We start from the raw sequence: 22,513 nt of genomic DNA, 5'->3' as shown, positions 1-22,513 counted from the left end.
AGTGAGACCAAGGATTTAACCTTCACTGTCTGGGTTGTTCCTGGCTAAATGGTGCCAGGTGGGGACATGCTCACAGCCCAGATCGATGCCAAAGGCAGTAAGCGTCTGGGGCTTCGTCCATGCTCTGCCAGGCTCCTAACACCGCAAACATTTTGAGAGGTGTTGGAGCTTAAAATTGCCCTTTGGGACTGATGGGCTTGCAGAGAGGTGACAGCACAGGCACAGCCCACGCAACGTAACCTGGGACCGTGTCATGGGGCCAACGTCAGAGCTTTCTGGGGCAGGTTTGCAGAGTTTCTGGGCCTGCTGGTGCCTGCCCTCCCAGAATCTCCAACCTGTGCCAACCAGCCCCATGGGATGGTGCCTGTGCCTCTGCCCACAGTGTGAATGCAAATTATTTGGGTTACATGTCCTTCAAGCAAAAAAATGGGTAAAATCTCACCTTTTGGCCAGTCTTGCAGCCCTGAGTGGTGTGATTGTTAGAGCCTCCCTTTTCCTCTCCCAAGTGCCTCTTTTCCTTTTCTCCCTGTGTGGGGTCTCCGTGAAATGCCCTTGAGCTGGTAAATGGGCTGAGCTGTCTGTCTGTCTGCCCAGCTGCCTGAGTGGGGGAATGCATGCTCATTTATCTCCATCTGGATGGGGCGAGTGTGTGCAGGTGTTGAGATTTATACAGGCAGGCCTGGCAGCATGTCCCTATTTACTCTGGCTGTGAGCTATGGGCTGAGATGGCGACTTTCTTCCTCTGCAGAGAGGAGCAAGTCATTTTGTGTGGGGATGAAGATGTGGCTGTGAGATTTGCATTCGGAAGCATGATTTATACTGCTTGGCCTAGTTCCCTACTGCTCATTTTTTAGAGTTAATTTCTCCCTTTTTGTGTAGTTTGTCAGGTGCTTGACGCTGCTTTTTTTTTGCTCAGCAAAAAAGGTACCTCTTTAAATTTATAAAACATGGATACAAAGCAGTTTTGGAGGGTGTTTTTTTTTTTTACTTAACAACCTGAAAGCCAGTAATTTCTTAGACAAGGTGCCTGTAGGTGCAGAGATTTATAAGGTGCAGAGAGTGCGCCCTTTAGGGGAAGAACAGCTACGTGGTTCAAATCGTCCTTGCGGGCCCTGTGGCTTACAGAAGTGCCATGTGCATAGGGATTAAAAGGAGCCAGACACCCTCTCTGCTCAAGGCTGGGGCCAGTTTGGGGGTTTGCTTTGGTGTATTGTGACTGACTGCCACTCTCTGTGGCACTTGTTGCTCTCTCAGCCCATTGCCCTGCTCTGCTGCTCTCTCTGCTTCGTGCCCTCTTGGACCTCTGCTCCTCCTTGCTCCTTCTTCAGGTGTAACCCTGGCTTCCACACGCTCCTGTCCTGCTCCTGTCATTCAGCACCTTTCCACTCCAGGTCTGCCTTGAGAAAATTGCAATAAATGTTTTTTTGGTTTTGGTTTTTTTCCCCCTCCTTGATCAACAGCCAGCAGGCAAGAGGAGTCGCACTTGCTAAGTCTCGTGTGCAGCGACTGTTTCTTTCAGGTGCTAATTTGAGTATGTCAGGATCTCAGAGGCAGAGACATGGACCCTTTATTATTATTGTGAGATACAGCTTTGAATTAAAATGCAACTTTCACGAACATGTCACTTGATCCCCAGTAATTGCATTTCAATGTGATGAATCTCCTGCATACTTGTTTAACCTCAAAAAGGGCTGATTTTATATGTTAATTAAGGACTAATTAAATTTAAATTAAATGCTTATTTGAAACACTTAATTTAACTTGCGACCAGAAATTTCAAATATTGTGGTTTTATTGAAGGGGGAGAGAGACTCCACTGAGGAAGATTCATCATTTTTCCTAGCACAATTCATTCCTTTGTGCAGCAACTGTCTATGACAAGAAATCAGCTGAATTTTGAGTAGTGGGAAAGACAAGCTGTCTGCAATGCACCGAAGCAGTAAAAAAAAATGGTGTTTTAAAAGATTTGTGGTCTGAAAAAAACAGAATGTAAATCTTCCTTAATAACTTTTGCACATGATAATGAATGGCTTAAGTGTACATTTTCACAAGGAGATTTTTATAAAAATTCCCAGTCCCATTTACATTTGCCAGTCTTCCCTAATTACGAAGAATTGCTACTTACCATGCTGCTATACAGCACCTTATAGGTCTGTTGACAACCCAAAATTGTGTAAATGAAACAATTTCTGCCTCCGTCTTCAGGAGAGCAGTGAGCCCCTGAGACTGAGGGTGCTCTCCAAGTAAGCACACGGCAGAAAACCCATCCCAGGATGTGGGCAGAGGAGAGGTGCTTCTGTTTGCTTTTCCACTTACTGAGTCAGTAAAGGTTGCTCGGGTTGCAATCAAAGGAATCAATAACCTATAAAACATGATGTGCAGCAACGTGGGGTGATTTTTATTAAATATCAGCCCAGCATTACAAATATTCCCCACACCTTTTATAGTCTGGAGCAACACATAACCTCAGCCTTCTGCTAAAACAAATTAAAATCTTCCAAAGCTTTGAAATGAGAAACTTTTCTCTCCGTGCTTTCCCTTGCTCATGCATGACCCTACTTAAAATCATGTATGGGGGTCAGGGAACTTGTGGGTATTTGGTGCTTTTAAATGAAAAATATTATTTTGTTTGTCCTGAAGATGTCCAGGAATTTGGCCTCAAAATTATTTATTACTTCTCTCTAACGGGGGTAACATGCATCTACACTCACAAGATCAGCTTTGCCCATGGGCTTCTGTGCCTACAGCATCTCCTTTTTTCCCTCCCAGTGCCCAGCCGCTATGCCCGTGTTAATGGCGTGGTCACTGTATCGCTGGGGCAGGCAGCAGGGGTATTCACTGCTCTGTTGTATGTATCCGAATAACCTCATCAAGCAAGATTTCATTTAAAAAATTACACAGAAGGGATTCAAAAGGCTTTATCTTGCATGAAAAGCTTTTGTTTGGTCTGAAGTAGACCCATTTTGTAGGAGACTTAGTTTTGCCATATTTTGTTTGAAAGGAGGAATCGAGAGCTTTCTGATTTGGGTTGAGTCAGATCAACCCAAGAGCTGTGGGAAGAGCTGCCCAAGGGTCCCTGCCATCCCCGTGTGGGGCTCCCCGCTGCTCTATAGCCACATCTCGGGGACAGCCACCGTCCTGCTGGTGAGCAGCATCCTGTGCCGAGACCAACTCTTCCTCCCCAAAAAGCAATAAACAGCCCAGATGCCAGCTGGAGGGGACCAGGAGCTTCCTCTTGTGCTGAGAGATGAGCCCTGCTTGTCCTGTGCATAGCTCAGCTCCTTCTGGGGCTGCTGTAGCTACACAGAGCACAACATTGAGCTGGGTTGAGAAATCATTTTTATTTTGCAGCAGTGACCCCTCCCCGGTAGCTTAGCTTTGCACCTCTGCCTCCATACAGGTGTGCTTGAGAAGCCTCTGGAAAAAAAGGCTGGCAGAAATTATGGCCCTCCGGGTACCAAGAAACTTATCTACTTCATCGATGATCTGAACATGCCTGAAGTGGACACTTACGGCACAGTGCAGCCCCATACGCTGATCAGGCAGCACCTGGACTACGGCCACTGGTAGGACGCTGCTCGGGCTTGGTCATCCAAGAGCTTTTTGTTCAGCTCCAGTGTTGAGGATGGGGTTTGAGAGGAGGTCAAAGAGCGGTTCCCCCTTCCCGTTCCGTGTCTGCCATCGCATCTGCCTCGGCTGGGCTGGAGATGGCTCTCGGTAAACCAAGTGTTGTGCACTCTCGGGGTTTCCCCTGTCCCCAGCAAACAAACTCACTTGCTCATAGCCTGGTTGAGAGGAGCTTTGCTGTGCTCTTGCTGCAGCTTGTGACTGTGGTCCCAGGGCAAAGCTTGCAAGGGGAGCGCGATGCTCAGCCTCAATGCCCTGCGATACGGAGGAAGACCGTGGATTTGGCCTCAGCTGGGATGAACCTCCCCTACTGTGAGCACCTAATATTGTTTTCAGTCAGGCAGCAGCAAAAAAGCATTTTCTAGGCAGAGGTAATTTGAAGGAAAAGCAGTGACACTGTGTTGGAAGGAGATTGGTGCATTTTACACAGTAGCCAGCAACATTGTGTGGGACAGCAATATTTGCAGCTCTCCCCATGGGGAATACAGGGCAGGTATTCATAGCAATTTCCATTCTCCTCAGCTGCATGCGTGCCTGAGCTTGGCCAAAAGCTTCCCAAGTATGGAGACAGTGGAGGAGAGGCATAAATTTTGGGCTGTGGATGTTGGGAAGCTGGGTAGAAAGAGGGCTCTGCTGGTTGCATGGAAGCATTGGAGGCACAGGGAGACGCAGCATGCTGCGTGTCCCCTCCCAGGCACGTCCAGGCTTTCTGCCTGCACTCTCGGCAGCGCCCACCGGAGTGTTGCAAACTCGCTGTCCCCTCTCACAGCCCAGTGGGGCTGCAGCTCGCTCCAGGGATGTTGAGGAGTGAGACGGGCAAAGCTCGCTGCAACGCTTGGGCTGCCTTGGCCCTGGCAGTAACCCTGCCAGCGCTGCTCCTGGGGCTGCACCCCTGCCTCTGTCAGCAGACTCCCCATCCTTCCCATGCAGGCAGAGGGTGGGCAGCTGCATCTGGCAGCAGGCAGCCTGCTTGCCCTTGTCCAAGGCTGGCTTGAACCCGATGCACTCCTGCAATTTTCTACAGTTTCCATGCAAGCGACTGGTACAACCTGTGGGCTTTGCTCAGTGCTTGTTACTAGCTTACAGAAATATTAGCTACCGGTTGTTGAAGCTGCAAAATTTCCACCAAGAGCAGGACTCGTGTGCCAGGCCATGCACAGGCATGCAGGCAAGCCTGGGCCCTGCCTTGGCGAGATGCAGAATTTGACTCCACTGAAGGTAACTGGACATTGGCAGCCCATGGACACGAGCCAGGTGAGACGCAGCAGCTGTTGCTTGCAGGCTGCAGTCACCGTGCCACTGCTTTTGTTTCGCCCAAAGGTATGACAGGACCAAGCTCTCACTGAAGGAGATCACGAATGTGCAGTATGTGTCGTGCATGAACCCGACTGCGGGGAGTTTCACCATCAACCCACGTCTGCAGGTACAGCTCTGCACAATAGCAGGCAGATTGCTGATTTTATTTTTGGGTGGATAATTTAAGCGTGAGGCCAGCGGAAAACTACTGGCAGATCCTGCTGTCATTTTATCAGTAGAAGTGGCATGAATCTGTTGAGTGATTGTAATTCCTAATGGTGGAACAGCAGACTTGCTCCCTTTTTCCCTTGTTTGTTTTTCCTCACATTCTGCTGCTCAGTCAGAGGAAGAAGTCACAAGTTGCCAGCCAGCTTAACACCTACTTTTAGGACAGCCTTCTGGTTCATACAGACAGATTTTGCCTTCATTTAGCTCATATTTGCCTCTGGAACATAGTTCATTAAAGCCTTGTTGTTTCTAAAATTTCCTGATGGAGCTGGCAGTGTATTCTCATTAAAAGGACGTGTGGGGGGGAAACTCAAACAAACAAAATCAAAACCCCCTCAAAACAGTACAAGTGCTGAAGGTAACAGAAGTATAGATTTGGGAAGAGATCTTAAACCTCAGGGCTTGATTTTTGGGAGCTGTGAGGCCCGACCTGGATCACAGAGCTGGTTATTATCAGCTCTGAGGTTACTTACCCTTTTCTGCAAGCCATGAGGAGTGGCAGAGCCTGGTCAGAGGCTGTTCCCTGTGCCTGTGGATCAAAACCACTGAGCAGGTCCTGTTGGCATCTGAGGGGGACAAATGGCAGCCAGAGGGGCAGTGCCCTTCCCAGCTGCATGGCAGGTGTTTGCCATGCCATAGGAGGAGAAGCTTGGCACGTGAGCAGTAGTGGAGAAATACCCTGAGAAATGGGTGCCCATGCAAGAGCAGCTGTAACTCGGTGGAGCGGCTGCTGCAGGGGCAGGTCCTGCTCATAGCACTGCAGGCAGGGACCTGCCAGCTTTGGGGAGCCTGGATACTGGAGAGCAAAACTGATCCCCTCATAGAGAAACCTCGTGACAAGAGTCAGCCCAGGCCCTGGCTCCTCTTTAGCAAGGGACTCTGTTGTGTTAAAAAGAAGCGTCCCATGGCTGGAAATGGGCATCTCCTCCATCTTTGCAAGTTCCAAATCAATAAAGGGGTCTTCTGGGAGATGGCACCTTCCAGGGTCTGTTTCTGACACAGACAGCGACTGGGCTTCATCAGAGGTCGGTGGGACCTTCAGAGCCCTTCAGCTCTTCAATGGACTGAACTTCCAGCATAGCAGTTGTGAAATGCAGTTGAAAATCGCTTGTTTAGTGAGCAGAATGTCACTTGCCAACTGTCCTCTGCTGGGAAATTGGAAGAGGTTAATAGCCTTGTTCAGGTGGACCGCAAGTCATAGAATCATAGAGCACCCCAGGTTGGAAGGAACCTCGAAAGATCATCTGGTCCATCCTTTCATGGGGAAGGCAGCCTAGATGAGATGAGATAGAACTGTGTCCAATCGCATCAAGTCCCCAAGGGCATTTTGCTTGAGAGGTGATTGCCCATCTCTCTGACCTTTCCATGTCTTCCTTTCTCTTCCTCAGCGTCACTTCTGCGTCTTCGCTCTCTCCACCCCTGGTCAGGATGCCTTGTCCAGGATCTACAGCACCATTTTAACGCAGCACCTGATGAGTGGGAATTTCTCAGGGGCTGTGCAAAAATCAGCTCAGCAGCTGATTGCCCTGGCCCTGGGACTGCATCAGAAAGTAGCTGCTACTTTCCTGCCAACGGCTATCAAGTTCCACTACATTTTCAACCTGAGAGACTTCTCCAATATCTTCCAGGTAAGTGCAGTTGCTGTCCTGTGGCACTTGGAGCTTGTTCCGAGGCCATGGGAGGCTGTGGACATGTGTTCCCCTGGGCCAGCTAGCCTTGGTGAGCAAAATGCAGTCTCCCACCTAGCAATGACACAGTATGTGTGTCCCCTGAGTAAAGGGGGTGACCTCGGGCCATTGCCTAATTCCTGATTGGTTTTGGATGGATTCCAGAGCCATCACCCATGGCTTTGAGGAACATCAGTTAGAAGCTTATTTACTTTCCAGCCTCCTGTGGTCAACAGGGAGCAATGAATAGCTCCAGAAGGAGGTGCAGGTTTTGGGTGGGTTGAAATGCCCTCTCTCTGTAAAAGGGACCAGCTGAAGGGAGCTTTGGGCTCCTGACTTCAGCACTTAATTAAATGACTGTTGGTGAGTGTGATGGAACTGGGCTTGTCTTTGTGAGCCTCAGTTCCACATAAGTAAATGTGGGGATTAATGGCACTGCTCCACCACACAGGGAAATTATTTTATTGTGCTGAAGCAGGTGGTGGATACTTAGCGGGCTAAGATAGGAGAGCAGTGACTAGTTCAACTGCTCTGCCTAGAGCCAGTACAGCTTGTTGGCCTATACTGGCACGTCTCTTAACTTCTCGATGGTCAAGTACTCAACATGTGCATGAAAGATGGCATTTAAAGAGTTGATAAACAAATCAAAACCAGCTTTCACTTAATTGCTGAAACTGAATTACCACTGGAGCCAGTTCTGTACCAAGGGGAAGTTGTTCAGCTTAAGAAATGTTTCATCCAACAGGGGAGATATTTTTTTTTTCCCAGAAATCTCATGCTTGAAGCAGTAGATATTACTGTTCAAAGAGGCTTTCAGAGATTAAGGCTGAATAATAAAGTTTGGGAAAGTTCTCAGCAGCCAAATCAAGAGGTTTGAAATACCATAACCTGTCGTAAAACCTCAGTTTGTAATTTGTTGCTGTCCTTATTAATGTCTGTTTTACAAAGCAGGCACTGAACTTTAAGTGCCTTGTGGTTTGGTCCATCAGACAGGAGTCGAAGTAATGACAGGCAATGGGAAACCCAAGAACAGGACCTTGAAAAAGTTAATAACTCCATTGTGTCAAGAAGGAATCAGACCTGTCACCTGTGCTCAGCTAAACATCAGCAGCCTTTGACGTTAGATGTGAGTCATGTTAAATCCTGGCTTCTAGTTAATCTGTGCTTTGAAAGGCAGAGAGAGAGAAAAGAAGCATTTCAATGTGAAGCTTTAATTTTAACTGGAGTCTGCTTGAAAGGTGCTAAGGTTGTGGGATATTAGAAAATGTCCTACCAGATTTAGGTGCTGGGCCAGAGGGTAGGAGCAGTGACAGGAGCTCAGATGGCTTTTTGTTTATCACATGGCTGCAGGAGTGGGGGAGTCTGGCTCCTTGGGCTCATAATGGTTATTTAAATTTTGGTTCACTTTTTCTTGAAATCCTTCCTTACCTTTTGCTATTCGTTCTTGATTATTCCTTACCTTAAATATTCTTGGGTTTTTGAGATCTGACTTCCTGTTCCTGGATCTGAGCATCTTTAGTGGGATTCCTTTTTGCCTCGCTAGTCATGCCCTCTCCCTCAGCAGAAAAATTGACTTCCTGTTTAGCTCTGCTGGAACACAATTTTCTTCCTGAAATTGAGTGTGAAAGAAGCTCTGGACTCTGGGAATGCATTTCATTGTGTTGCATTCGTTACCTCTTCGTATATTCATAATTTAGCTTGAGCTCTCTTGTCCAGCCCCCTGCTTAAGCAAAGTTAGGTCAGACTGATCAGACAAGATTTGAATGTTTCGAAGGCTGGAGTTCCCATAGCCTCCCTGGCCATTATTGCATTGCTAAATCCACTCTATGGTGAAGTTTATACATTTTTATTTCATTTGGAATTTCCCTTGCTGCAATTTGTGTTTGATGCCTCTTGTCCTTTTGCTATGCACCTCTAAAAAAAATTTGGCTCGGTCTTCTCTATAAATCTCCAGTAGGTAGTTGTAGACAGCAGTAAGAGTCCCCTTCACCTTTTCCTCGGGCTGAACAAACCCATTTCTCTCAGCCTTTCCTTGCACGTCTTGTGCTCTGCCATTTTACAGTCTTGGTGGCCTCCGTTGAACTTGCTCCTGTATGTCAATGTCTTTCTTGTGCTGGGGGACCCAAAAGTGGATTGAGCCTCACACAGCTTTTCTCCAGCCTGTCAAGGTCCCTCCCTTTGGTGTAATAACCTTCCTGCTTGGTCAGCATCATCTGCAGACCTGCTGAGAGTGCACTGCCCAGGTCATGGAGGAAGGCATTAAACAATACTGCCCTGGTACCAACCCCTGAGGAACACCGCTGGTAGGTAGTTGGCCACCAGTTAGAATGTTGAGCCTGGTGGTCCAGCTGGTTCTCCACCTACCTTACAGTCCATCCATCTGGTCCATGTTCTTTTACGATGCTTGATGTGATGGCATCTGGGAAAATGAAAGAAGAAAAAAAAAGGAGGGAAACAAAACAAACCAACCAACCAACCAAACCCAAAAAAGCAGGGCCATCTGAGTTGCCAGGGCCTGTGGGAAGATGGAGAATCGGTGGATATAAGGCTTGTAGATCGGTGCATAATGCCTTTTTCAAATTCCTTTTAATCCCAGACAAACAATCAAACACCGAGTGCATAGTAGCTGCATATATAAAGGCATTTGGGGACTGCTGTTTTACCACCTATTCTGTAATTATGCAAGCAGCCAATGAAAACTGTTAAAGGCACAAACTGGATGCAAATTGCAGCTGTGGAGGAGCCAGCCCCTGGACTTGCTGCCTCTGTACTGTGATACTGCTGGCTCCGCACAGGTCATTAACAATGGCTCCATTTGCAATCTGTCCAGTGGCTCTGGTGTTATCATACCATATTAGATATTAATACTAAGCATTTAAGTAGGGCTTTACAAGCCCAGCTTGATTTCCTTTGTCAAAACTTCCTGACAGCTCTTATGATGAGGAGTCCTGTGCTCATTGTCTCATTACAGAACACTCCACGAACCTGTATCTTAATTGCTTCAGCTAATGAAGAATGAATGAGTTTGGACCTGGTATGCATGTGAGTGTTGTGCAGAACAAGGAAGACTGCCCCAAAGCAAGTCAGCAGTAACTCCTTTCAGCAGACAGATATGGGAACTTATTGCTTTCATGTTTGTCCTTCTGCACCCAATACCCATTGCCACCTGGCCTGAGCTGGTCAGGCTGATGTCTTGTGTTGCTTGGTGTGAGGGTTCAGCTGAAGGTGCCTTCAGAAGGTGTTCAAGTCAAATGACAGCAAAATGCCAGAGAGATTTGTCTAGACAAATAAAGGTGTTGGTGAAACCAAAGGAAAAAAAGCAACCCATAAACCCAAGGACTGAAGGCTCGACTGGCAGCAGTGGGCTGACTTTGTCAAGCACTGTTCATGTTTGTCCTGACTAATTGGAATTATCGTCTCTGGGGATCTGAGCATCTTTAGTGGGATTCCTTTTTGCCTGGCTAGTCATGCTCTCTCCTTCAGCAGAGAAAAACGGGCATTTCTGTATGTAGTTCAAGTTCAGCTCATCCTCATGGAAACACGGAAAAGAGCTCAGAGAACTGTGTTTCTGAAGCACCTCCTTGACTGGAGGTGAAAGGAGTCTGAGGTGACTGTCCTGTTGTCAGACACCGGCACTTTGCAGGTCTAAGGTGGGATTTGGCTCCGGATTAAGATGCTCAGATTCAGGTGTGTGGTTTCACTCTGTTGCCTAAGTGTGGGTGTCTAGTGCTTTTTGAAACTTGTCAGGACATCCCACCTGGGCTCCAGCAGCTGTACAAGGACACAGGTGTCTTCCTATGTTGTATCTGCCTGCCCCATGTGGGTGTCTTGTCTGAACTGCCTGAGCTGTGTTGCTATCCTATCGAGGCTCCCTTGGCTGTAGGATAGGTGTTAAAGGAGAAGCTGCTGCCCGAGCATTCACACACCATTCAGGGAGCGGCACACACACCACCCGAGACTTTAACTGCTAGGACCAGAGTCCCTTCGTGGCGGGCAGCTCCACGGAGCTGACGGGTGCCCCACACGCGACTCCTTGCTCACACACACGCTCACTCTCGGGCGCTTCCCCTCCCGTCTGGCTCGACCCAAGGTTTCCTGAAGCAGAGTCTCCGATACGACGTACGCCAGATGAATTTATTGGTACAGCAGTGAAAACAGCTCGAGCTGGGTGCCTCCGGAGAGGGACCCAGAACAAAGACATCTCTGGGTAATTATACCCTTACAATCTATATTCCCCTCCCCTCAGGAGGCAGTTCAGACCAATAGCAGTATCAGGGTCTGGAGTCTTCCTGTTCTTCATTGGGCCCTTTCGTTGTCTATAGGCGGGCCGATTCTTCTCTTATCTCTAAGATTGCAGCTTCTGCTAAGGTTGAAGCCTCCTTATCTTTCTGGTTTGCACCAGTTTCGGGGGCCTTCCTTCATGTAGCCAAGTAAAAGTTCAGTGCACGGTTGGTGGATCTAGGTGAAAGTTCTTGGGGCCTAAGACTTCAGCAAGCCTTGATACTAATGCTAAAGTGACTACTACAACATAGTTGTCCCCTGAAGTGAACCATCTAGTTGTGTTGGCGTGGGAAGATCATGGATAATCCCACGTATTCCTACACAACAATGATTTTTATCCACTGTTCTCACTTGATTTTTGCCTCTGGACTTCACCTTCAGCAGGACAACCCTAAACGCCTCAGCAGTGTACTCAGTGGTGCCACTGCTGCTCTGGCATCAGCTGGCTAAGAGCCATAGGCTGAAACTTTGTTTTAGGCCCTCACATGGAAATAAGCTGGTCTCTCTCCTGTGTGGCACCAGGGTAATGTGTGTATGCCCACCGTGGAGGGGCTGGCTCCCCAAAGGGGAACGCAAGTCTCCGGGGAGGTAGGGACTGACAGAAGGGCTGTGGGTGAAGAAGGGGAATGAAGGGGAGAAGGAAGCCAGCACTGACCATGGTTTCTCTGATGAACACACAACCACATTCAGGTCACTGCTGACCTGGAAACCCACTTAGGGTCTGGATTGAAGGATGCTCCTTTCTGGTTTTGAAAAAGAATAACAAGGAGCCTCAAAATCCATGATCATCTTCAACCCCCTGGGCTCATGGCCTGGTTTTGAATGGTTACAGAAGGCTCAGCAAGTACTGTAAAACCTGCCTGTAATTAACAGTTTAAATTTGCTGTCACATATTGCTGGAAATGTTCAGGGTGAGGAGAGGGTGGAAACCACAGTCTAGGATGATGGGCAAGAAGGGGTTGGAGCAGGATTAGGCAAGATCTGCAGGAATGGCAGCCATGGTTCCTTGTCCTTGGACTATATCACTTACTGATGTTACTGTTGCAGGGGCAAGGTCACCCTTCAGTCCTTTATAATCCTTTGGGCTCATCAGAAGGTGTTATCTGTTACTTTCCCTCTGTAGCAGGTCCTGTCTGTGGTTAAAGTCTGATACTACTTTGCCTTGCATTTCTATGGCACCTTTTCATGCCCCTGGGTCCCACCATGCACAGCAAAGTTAAATTGATTGGTACGCTCCAGGCAATTTACACTTGATTAAAGAAGGCAGGTCTCTGCAGTGACAGAGTTGTGGATTATGCTTTTTAAAAATATATTCCCTGCTGGCTCACACCAGAGAAAGCCCTGTTGCTGTCTTTCTTTCCATCTGAAAGGGTTACCATGGTATTATGCTCTAAATTATATCTGTCATCTCTGTAAAATAATAATCATAGACTCAGCAGGTTTGTATTTTGCTTTTTATTCCCATTTCTAACAAGATTTTCAAGCAGCATGTTGCATTAAGATCTGCAGCAGTTGAGGAGGAACGGCCTTTCTCTCTTTCTGACAGCAAGGTGATAGCAGTGGCTCTGGTGTGCCTTTGCCTCCACGCGGGCTTTAGCATCCAGCAGACTTCACTCTCCTTTGCATGGGGAGACATTTTCATGTTTACCTGTGGTTGAACTTGCTAAAGAACCCTGCAAATTTCAGGCTTGCAAACCCCAAAATGCATCTTGTGCATTGCCTGCTGGTGCGTGGCTGGAGAGGGGGGACAGCAGCGGCTGCAAGACTGGTGCAGGGACGGCAGCACCTCCGTTTTGTTCCTTGGGCTGGCACAGTTGTTTGACGTGACTTAGCCTTGGGCTTGGTTGGGATCTGCTTACCTGAGCAAGTCTGGTTTCAGAGTTTCCCCCTCCTTCTGTCTTGCCCTCTCTGCTATTTCTCTTCCTAATAGCGGCTGGTTATGGGCTGCTCCATCACACACAGCAGCCTCAGCAGCATGCGGTGCCAATGGGGTGGCTGGAGCCCCTCGTCAATCCACCCTGATTAGCATATTTTGAAATTGGTACAGTATCTTTAAATAGGACTCTGGGTTTGTGGCCCAAATGCTGTTGATAGTAATGCTGTATTTGCCACTGTTTTCATGTCATCGCTGTCCTCAAAGTGCTGAGGCTGCCCCAGGAGCCCCAAGACTAACATCAGGAAAGAGGTGAGCAGGGTGCTTAGACCAACAGCACAGGATGGCTGGAAAGAGATCACTACACTGCACAAGTTATTATTATTTTAAATGTTATTTAGACTGCAAAGAGAAAAAGTAATTTATTTTTCTTACCTTTTAATGCCTGAGACACTTTCTGTTCTGACACCTTCTGATCACCCCAGCCATGGGAGCATGTTAGCTCTCTTCACATTCACCCATGCACTTTCCCTCCCAGCCTGGCGGGCAAGGGAAGCTGTGCTGTGCATCCTGGTGCTTCACTCCGCTCTCTGGGTTGCCCATAGCAGCACTACCAGGAAGCCAGCCTGCTGGCAGGGAGCCTTGCAGCATGCAAAGCTTCAGAAGTGGAAATAATTATCACCTTAACAAGCCTAGTGTCCAGAATTCACGTTACGTTGCTTTGGACCCTGATTTCTGGACATATGTTATAGTTTTGCAGGTTTTGCCAGAATGGCTTGAATGTTTCTGGTGCTTTTTATTTTTATTTTTTTTTTAACCCAAACATTCAGCTTCCCTCTACATGTAGGTTTTATTGTGTTCTAGGTAGCAGTATACAAAGTTTTTGACTTTCCATGATTGTCCTGTATGTGCAGAGGCCTCTCCTGTTTCTATCGGCTATCTGTGTGCAATATATTTCCGTGTAAAGATGAAGCATGCATCTCCTCCACACGTGCACCTGAGAGCATGTTAGGGTGCAAAGAGAAAGAAAAATTTAAATGTGTCTCTCCACTAGACCATCTGACCATTTGACTTTGAAGAGCTCTTCTTTGAAGAGCTGCTCTATTACCAAAAATTGTTTAGCAGTGTGATGTAAGACTTTTTGATACTGTGGGCAGTACCAGAGCTGTGCATTTCACTGTGGGAAAAATGAGTGATCCTTTTATTTGTGAGTGGCTTCAGATTAAATCTAGAGCACCTGAACTTACAGATGAAGCAAATGGTATTGCATAGAAGCTGGTCTTGCATGGAAGGCTTCTGAGGTTTCAGGGGAACCAATGGTTGCGCGGGGGGATACAACTCAAGAGAGCTGGCTGGAGCGTTTGGCTGTGCTAGATGGTTTTTGGAGACCATTCCTGGTCAGAAGATAGTGATAACTCAGTGTTTGAGGTAATGCTGTGGGCTAGGACTCATTAATGGAGCCATGGTGGGAATTGCCCTCCCCCAGGCCAGGGCTGCTAACTGCCCAGGTGTGCTGAAGTTGTAAAGCATGAGCTGACCGATACTTGTCACTGTTTGCAGAGCCCTGAAGGGCAGCAGAAATATCTCCTGGACTTCCCTCAGCACAGCTGTGGTTGTTGCAGAGCACATGAGGTCCTGCTGGGAGGGGACACACTCCCTGGCAGGCTGATGGGGTCATGGGTGCTCTTTGCTCTCCTCCTTTTCATGGAGATCATGGGAAAAAACAAAGCAACTGGCTGAGGTCAGGTCCTGCCTTGTCAGCCACGACAGCCCATCTCTGCTGGCATGTTGATGCATGACGACAACATGGTAGACAAGTCTTGCTGGGATGATTAGCATATTCCCTGTTTCTGTGCCAAATACACATCATCTCCTGGGGTGATTATTAAGCTGCTGAGGAGCCTGTCACTCAGAATTACCCAGTAATAAATCGTGATCTGATAAGTCTTGGACGGAGGGTGGTGGTTCCCCCGCAGCCCGGCTCCATGCTCCTCGGTGGGGCGGCAGCGATCCCCTCGCACCCCGATGGGCACAGCCGCCCCTCTCAGCAAAGGCCCCTTCTGACGTTTTGCTATTTTATCACCAATGTCATGATATTTGATATTGTTGTCTAGAAAAGCCTCGGTGCGATGGAGAGGGCTTCCTAACCGGCTTCTGGCCTTTCTGGTGAGGAGGAGAAGCTGAAACATTTGGCTGAAATACAACCTGAGGTCTCAACAGCCAGATGGATAAAACTTGTGTTGACGTGGCAAAGGGCAAGGGATTATCCATGTTTTAGAGAGTTCTTTTTGCATGCTGGCACCACATCCATCACGGATTCAGTGACCCACGATCATGCATCCTTCATGTGTCCCAGCTGTAGACACTACGGCATCTCCTGGAAGTTCAGCCTCACACACAGAGCATCCTCATTGCTCTTTGGGGATGCAGCTGATTGTGCTTATGGAAGAGCCTGGTAGCTCTGCTGAGAGGAGCGAGGAGGACTTGGGTTTGCAAAGTGAGAAAAGGGGAGATGTTCAGCCGTTAATTTAATAAACTGATTACAGATTTGTGAAGTGTGGATTTTCTCTCCGCTGAGGTAGCCTTACATGTGCTGGCATCAAGAACACAACAACTTTTGTGTCTTGGGGTGTCTTTAGAATGAATGAATGATTATTTTTTGTTTTTTTTAAATCAGTTTAGGACCTGATGGGTTTCACCTTTCTCTCTTCAAGTTGTCAGCTTTTCTCACTAATTTTTTTTCTGAAATTAAAATAACAATTTGTCAGCTGTAATGGCAAATGTGAAACCCAAACAATTTGAGCCATGGGCCAGTGAGCTGAGAAGGACTGCTTTACATTGCTTTTAAATAATTTTAAATTTTATGTATAAATAATTAGATGTTAGGAATACAAGCTGTCTATTTAATTCATACCATTGAAAAGCCTGTGTGCTGTAAATAGGCTTAGTTATAGGCGATACCTCTTTGAAATATAGTTCTTTTATGCATTTTAATAGAGTTCATGGTAAACATACTGTGATAAGCAGACGGCAACTAATATTTCCTGCAAGCAGAATGCACCTAATTAAAATTAATTGATTAAAAAAAACCACATTACCACTAAGATTTCCAAACTATTTTTCCTTCTTGACAAAGCACCCATGGTGTGGTGTGGGGATGCAAAAAGCTGCATGTCTGGGCTGGTGCCTGACTCTGCATGCTCTTTGCTGCTGCGATCAGGACCACCAGCCCAGCCAGACTGCGTCGGAGATGCCGTTTGGGGTATCAAAATGAGTATAATGTATATAAACTGCTTTGGGAGACGGGGAATAACAAAGGGCATATTCTCCAGAGGCTGTTGGGTAGGGGCTTATTCAGAAATTCAGTTGCAGGTTGCTATAATAACTCTGTATTTAGAGTGATTCAGCCCCATTCTAGCATGATAGCCTGGATGCTGGGGGTGAGGTTAGTCCCTTAGGGTCTAGATGGGGTTTTCTGACTGTCTCTGCTCTACACAGGGCCTTCTATTCTCTACCCCTGAATTCCTGAAGCAACCCCAAGACCTAGTGAAGCTCTACCTGCATGAGTCAAACCGGGTGTACCGGGATAAGATGGTTGAAGAAAGGGATTATAGTACCTTTGATAAAATCCAGCTGGAGATGGTGAAGAAATTCTATGACGTAAGTGTTGAGGTTCATAACTGTGATAATCATGCACATGCTCACAGGAGAAAAGTTCCTTGGGAAAGCAAAATTTGACCCAAGGTCTGCCCATCTCTTGCTTGCCTGGAGGGCAATGCTCTTGATGGGAGCCCAGGAGCAAAATCTGTGTCATCTGTATTCTGGGCTGCCAATGTTGCAATATGGGTAAATGACGCAGTCCATAAGGGCATTGGGGAGAGGAGATTTGGGCTCTGTGAATTAATTAAATTCCTTTATTTAATTGCTTTGAGTCTCATGTGGCAAAAGCAGAAGGGTCAGATCCCCGGTCTTGATAGGAGCAAAGTGAAATGCAGGCACAAATCCTTAGCGCTTTCCCTTTTTCCAAAATATCTTTCAAATGAAAGCTCTAGATCTGCTTTCCTTCAGGCCTGGCATCACCCAGCAGTGCTGCCACATGAATCACACAAGTATCACTAAAGTGATGAGTAGCGCAGACAGCGCTTTTTCCTCCACTTGTTATCATTGTCCATGCAGCAGCCTAGTGTTACGGCTATTGCTGCGGGGCTTTTCTTGTGGCCACGTTCTTTTACAGTAATGAGTTGAGTTTCTGTGATTTGCAAAAAGTTGTCAGAGCAAAGGAAGTCAGTATTGGAGCTTTTTCCTTTCTCCCTCTTTCCCTCTTGTTGCTCTTCTCCCTTTTCCAACATGCAGGTGCAACTATATGGACATAGAAAGGCATTTGCTGGAACACCATACTTTACTTGGAAAGACGGCATAGAGCTGCAGTGTTTTTTCCTATACTTGTTATATACATATACATATATTTTTTTTTTTCTTTGACAGGACATTGAGGAAACTTTAGAGGAGACCAAGCGAATGAATGTTTATTGCCACTTTGCTAAAGGCAGCAGTGAACCCAGCTATAGGCCGGTTCCAGCCTGGGAGGAGTTGAACCAGATCCTCGTGGAAGCCTTGGACAACTACAATGAAGTCAATGCTGCCATGAACCTGGTACTATTTGAGGACGCCATGTGTCATGTGTAAGGGGACTTTCTGGCTTTATGGTCTCATCATAGCATTTATCTGTGTGGATTGCTTCCATGGAGTTTCCTGGAGGATGTAGCTGATGGAGCAGAGGTGTGCAGAAGCTTAATCTGCCCATGTGGCGTGTCCAGCACAAATTCTGCGCTGCTTCTCTAGCTGGTGTTTGGAGGGCACTTCTGAAATCACGAGGATGCCTGGGGCTGTCAGATGGAGGGACTGCGTGCTGGTGGTTATTTTCAAATCTGGTTGCTGTTATGATATCTTTGGCCCTTGATGCTCTGCATATGGCACAAACATTTATTGTGCGTGACAATGTTCAAGGGCTTTGTAGTCTTCACTTGACAGCCAGCTACAGAACTAGTTATACTGGGATTTCCCTAAATGCTTTCTAACTGGTTTAGAGCCATGTTTACACAGGTTCTTAGTGGGATATTTGAACGTATATAAAGCGGGATTATGTGCATTCGGGCTACTAGTTTAAATGGATTGAGGCATTTAAACTGCTTTGATCCTTTGAAAATCCTGCTTGCATTTAGATGCCTGGAGGGCCAGATGGATTCCCTTTGGAAATTGGACATGTGGGACTATATGAAAATAGCAAGCCTCCAGTTATGAAGCTATTTACATGTCTGTGGTGTAGATAGTGAGGTGTACCTCCAGCTTTCAAATATGATTTAAATGCTTCTTGGGAATCCCAGCAGAGACAGACTCATTTCTCGGTGCTAAAATGCAGATCTGGCCTTAGATCACTTCAGAAGATGGACCTGCCCTGTAAATCATAGTTTTAACTGATTTTGTGTGAAAACATTGTGTCAAGAGGTGCAGATTTGTGACTCTAAGCTCGGAGGAAGCTGCTGTCCTGCTGCACACCAGCATGTGTGATTTCAGTTCTTGCTGGACCTGACAACCTAATGCAGTCACTCTCATGCAAATTAAAAAAATACATATGAAGTGCTACTCCTTTTATTGAGATGTTTAACCATTTCTGTTCCGAGAGCTCAACAACCTGTTTCTTTTGCAGTGTAGTGTGCCAGCTACTCTGGGGCACATTTTCCCTTATAGGATGGGCATGTACTCCTTTGTATTAATGAGCCATATGCAACCTGATGTCTATAGGCATTTCTGCTTGCATTGCTTGCAGGATGGTGACAGTAATGTTAATCTTGTGCTCCTTTTGCACTTTACATAAATTGGGATTTGCAACAAAACCTGGCACTATCCCTCCAGTTAATATTGTGAATAATCAGGAAAGAGAGCTTTGAGTATTCAGCATGATTTTCGCTGGAGCTGGGTGAATTTCATTCACTGCATTTGGAAATTGCATTTTGCTGCAATACACAACTTATTCCATCTCAAACAGATTATGAATGTCAGCTTGAATATGCTGAAAATTTTCAGTTGGGAAAAAAAAAAGAAAAAAAGGAAAAAAAAAAAGGAAACGTTAACGACTTAATTTATGTAAGGAAGTGGGAGATACCTGTCAGTTACCTCCTAATCCAGGGCTCATCGTGTACATTCACAACGCATGCAGCCCCAGAGAGCACATGCTGTCATCTTCAGGGAGAGCTAGCCTAGAGAATTAAAATCAGGAACACTAAAGCTCTCCACACAAACAAGATTGCTTTTCCTGGATATAATTTCACAATAGGTGGGAGTCTGAGCGTAGATCATAAGATACTTGAGTTGTAATAAAGCAGTACAGTATTTCTCACGGCCTTATTTGAAAAATTAATTAGGTTAAGTCTAGGAAAATACTCAGTTAAGTGAGCTGAATAAAGGTAATGATGTGAAGAGGGGAATGGTGCTTGCATTTAAGACACAGGACAGTGAGATTTTCACAGATAGGATCCTCTAAACCCCCCTGACTTGGGGTTTTATCATGTAGGGAAGTCAGCAATTGCTTAAAGAGAATAAATTGGAGGCCAGCGGTGTTCACAATGCGACTCTCAGACTGGACAAATGAACAGACCTGGGAAATAATGGCAAGTTCATTTTTAAGAGTGAGAAAATCTCACTCTTAAGTAGTGGTGGTTTGGATAAATAAGAAACATGGACTGTGTTTTCCAGACATGTTTTTATGCTGTTCTAGACATATATGAATATGCTTTAATGCATAGCAGGACTCTTCACCTGAACATGAACCCTAAATGCTTTGTGAAGAGAAACCTTTATTGGGGACGTGTATCAGAGCCTTGAATTTTGTTCTCAGTTTTGACATGTCGATGTAATGTGCTTTTTCCCTTGTCCTCCCTGCAAAGATGTCCAGGCCTTCATCTTAAAATAGTTCTGTCCAGCAGGACTTGGCAGGTGGAAAAAAAATTGGACATAGTCTGAATCGCCACCAAACTATTTTTTCATCAGGTACATCCTTTGTATAGGTCTCAGCAGAGATGGAGATTGATTGCTGACATGTCTCTTAGCTTGACAATTTTCATCCCATTCAGAATACAATTTCTTAGCGAATAAAATATGTATTGAAAAGCACTGGGCAGAGAAATAGAAAAATACTCTTATTAATGAGAGATTTTGTATTCTTCGATTTAGTTGCCGCATCAACCGTATCCTGGAGTCCCCCAGAGGAAACGCTCTTCTGGTTGGCGTGGGTGGAAGTGGCAAGCAGAGCCTGACCAGACTGGCAGCCTTCATTAGCTCTCTGGAGGTTTTCCAGATCACTTTGAGGAAAGGGTATGGGATCCCTGACCTGAAGGTAGGTGATTTTTAAGGCTGAGGTCGGGGGGGAGGAAATAAAAAGCAGAACTAGCCCTGAAAACTTTGTCGTGTTGCATATTGAGTGACACCATTGTGAAGATACTAAAAAGCCTCAGACATGGCATTGTACTGCAGAGAGGAGCAATGCTTCTTGAAATACCTTGCTGAAGGATGTCTGCAGAGGGGTGCAGACAGACGTGATGTCCTCTGCCAATCCTCTGAGCTGGCCAGGCCCGAGAGCACTCCAGCCCAAGGCTTAGCATCAGCCTTGGGCTGTGCTAATGAACCCAGTGGTGTGGACATCCCCTTCATGCTTGTTCAAGAAACTGTAAAGGACCACGAAAGTTCTATTTGCTTATTATTTTTAATTAAACCAAGATGTGGTAATTAGCTCATCTGTGAGGTGCCTGTTGTGGAGTGATTTGGAGGTGGAAAAGGAGCAGGAGAGAGTAGGAGGAAAGTTCCCAAATTGTATCCAGTTCTTCCTCTGGTATTTTGTATAAGGGAGGGACTGAGCGGATGGTGAATGGTTCACTCTAGACAACATGTGCCTGTGCTTATATTTATGCACAGGCTAGTGAGCTTAGGAGTTATAAATCAACATTTTAAAGTATCACTGAAATGGTTTAAAAGTATTTTAGCTGCTGGAAAAATGATTCTCATTAAAAACGTAAAAATCACAATCACAGTAACTCCACTCCATTCTGCCTGGGAGACGTGATGGTTGATGAACCCCGGGTTCTTTCCCCATCAGTGGCACGACCTGATGACCTGTGGTTGTGTACAAGTTATTTTCATCATGTCGCTCAGGCCTGTCCCACCATCTGTCAGGTATTTTCAGCTCTCCATTTTCAGCCCCACTCGTGGGATTTTCTAGCTCCTACCTGCCTATTTATTGAGGAAGCCTGTGCTCCCATCTAGGAATATAGCTCGATACCAGCATTAATAAACTTGTTTTCAAAGCATCTCTTTGCTTCTCTGTCTATGGATGTGGAAGTTAATTTGATGTTCCCTTCACTCTGTATTCATTTTCAAAGAATTTATGAAATATGGAGACATTTTTTTTCTCAGATATGAAAGAGCAAGATGGTGACAGATTACCCTGTCTGCTATTGCTCCTCCCACTGTTATAATTGATCTAATCCAAATTTCCAGTGATGAAAGTAACAAATAATTCTTTTGAAAGAAGCATGTATGTTTGCTGAATTTCTAAGAGAGTTTTTGAAACGTTGGCCAGTGCATTCCTTCAAGGTCCCCTGCATGTCTTGTATCCTGCTTGGAGGGGCAGGAAGGAAAGGACAGAGTTTGAGCTGGATGATGGTGTTTTTCCCATCTCATGAACAACTTGGATTTCAAAAAGATGGTGTCCCTCATTAGGAGGACACTGTCCCCTTTGAAATGAAACAGCTTTTCCATACCAGCAGGCTCTCTGTCAGCATCACTACACCTAGTGGGAGACTGAAGGGTGAGTCCCTGCTTGGACTTTGGAAGAGAAGGAAGAAATACACAACTGAAAAAATCCATGTTTGCACAAGGCATCCTCCCTTCCTCACGAACAAAAAAATGTGTTGAAGCACCTCAGGAAAAAAAAAAATAAATTAAGGTATACTTGTGAAACCAGAGAAATCTACAGAATGGGGATACCAAGGACCAACATTTCCAGTCACTGCTGTCTCTCCCGGTCCCTGTGGTGCTTTTAGCCTCCTTGTGTATATGACTTGCTGTACTCACAGCCTGGGGCAGAGTGAGCCTTTATGAACTCCCCTTGCAGTCTCCACAACCAGGGATTGCATTGATGTCTTCAGCCACATCCATTGACCTCTAAGTGTTTCAGCCACAGGCATTTCCCTCTGTCTAGCGGTGCTGGCCATGGCTTTCTTTTCATTTTTGTGTTACACAGACCTGGGCATAATGTCAAGTCTTACTTGGTAATGTCTTACAATGATGATAGCAATAGACTCCCCCATATAACCTGGAAGGCTCAGCTGTGAAGATGGAGAGTGGCCAAAGTGCCGTTTCATGCTAATTAATTGCAATTGCTTTGTTCTCGGTTAATGGGAAGATTCTGAAATATCCCGCTTGTAGGTGTGACCTAGCCTGCACTTTGCAGAATGTGCAGAATGCAACCCCTAAGTCCACTTGCTTT

At 46.2% G+C, this 22,513-nt stretch overlaps 1 protein-coding gene across 1 annotated transcript in view; it reads left to right on the top strand.

Annotated features, from left to right (window-relative positions):
• The window catches only part of LOC140660552 (dynein axonemal heavy chain 9-like), a 42,706-nt gene extending 20,514 nt beyond the window's left edge, over positions 1 to 22,192 (top strand). Inside the window, exons 12-18 of the mRNA XM_072881529.1 lie at positions 3,401 to 3,566; positions 4,948 to 5,050; positions 6,540 to 6,779; positions 16,471 to 16,632; positions 17,458 to 17,654; positions 20,203 to 20,365; positions 22,139 to 22,192. Of these exons, the coding sequence (XP_072737630.1) occupies positions 3,401 to 3,566; positions 4,948 to 5,050; positions 6,540 to 6,779; positions 16,471 to 16,632; positions 17,458 to 17,654; positions 20,203 to 20,365; positions 22,139 to 22,192 (1,085 nt within the window). The remainder of the gene's footprint in view (positions 1 to 3,400; positions 3,567 to 4,947; positions 5,051 to 6,539; positions 6,780 to 16,470; positions 16,633 to 17,457; positions 17,655 to 20,202; positions 20,366 to 22,138) is intronic.
• Positions 22,193 to 22,513: the final 321 nt, after the last annotated feature.

Source organism: Ciconia boyciana, chromosome 16, assembly GCF_034638445.1.
Source record: "Ciconia boyciana chromosome 16, ASM3463844v1, whole genome shotgun sequence".
Taxonomy (NCBI): domain Eukaryota; kingdom Metazoa; phylum Chordata; class Aves; order Ciconiiformes; family Ciconiidae; genus Ciconia; species Ciconia boyciana.
Note: the sequence above shows the minus strand (reverse complement) of the source record. Positions and strands in the feature narration are given on the sequence as shown.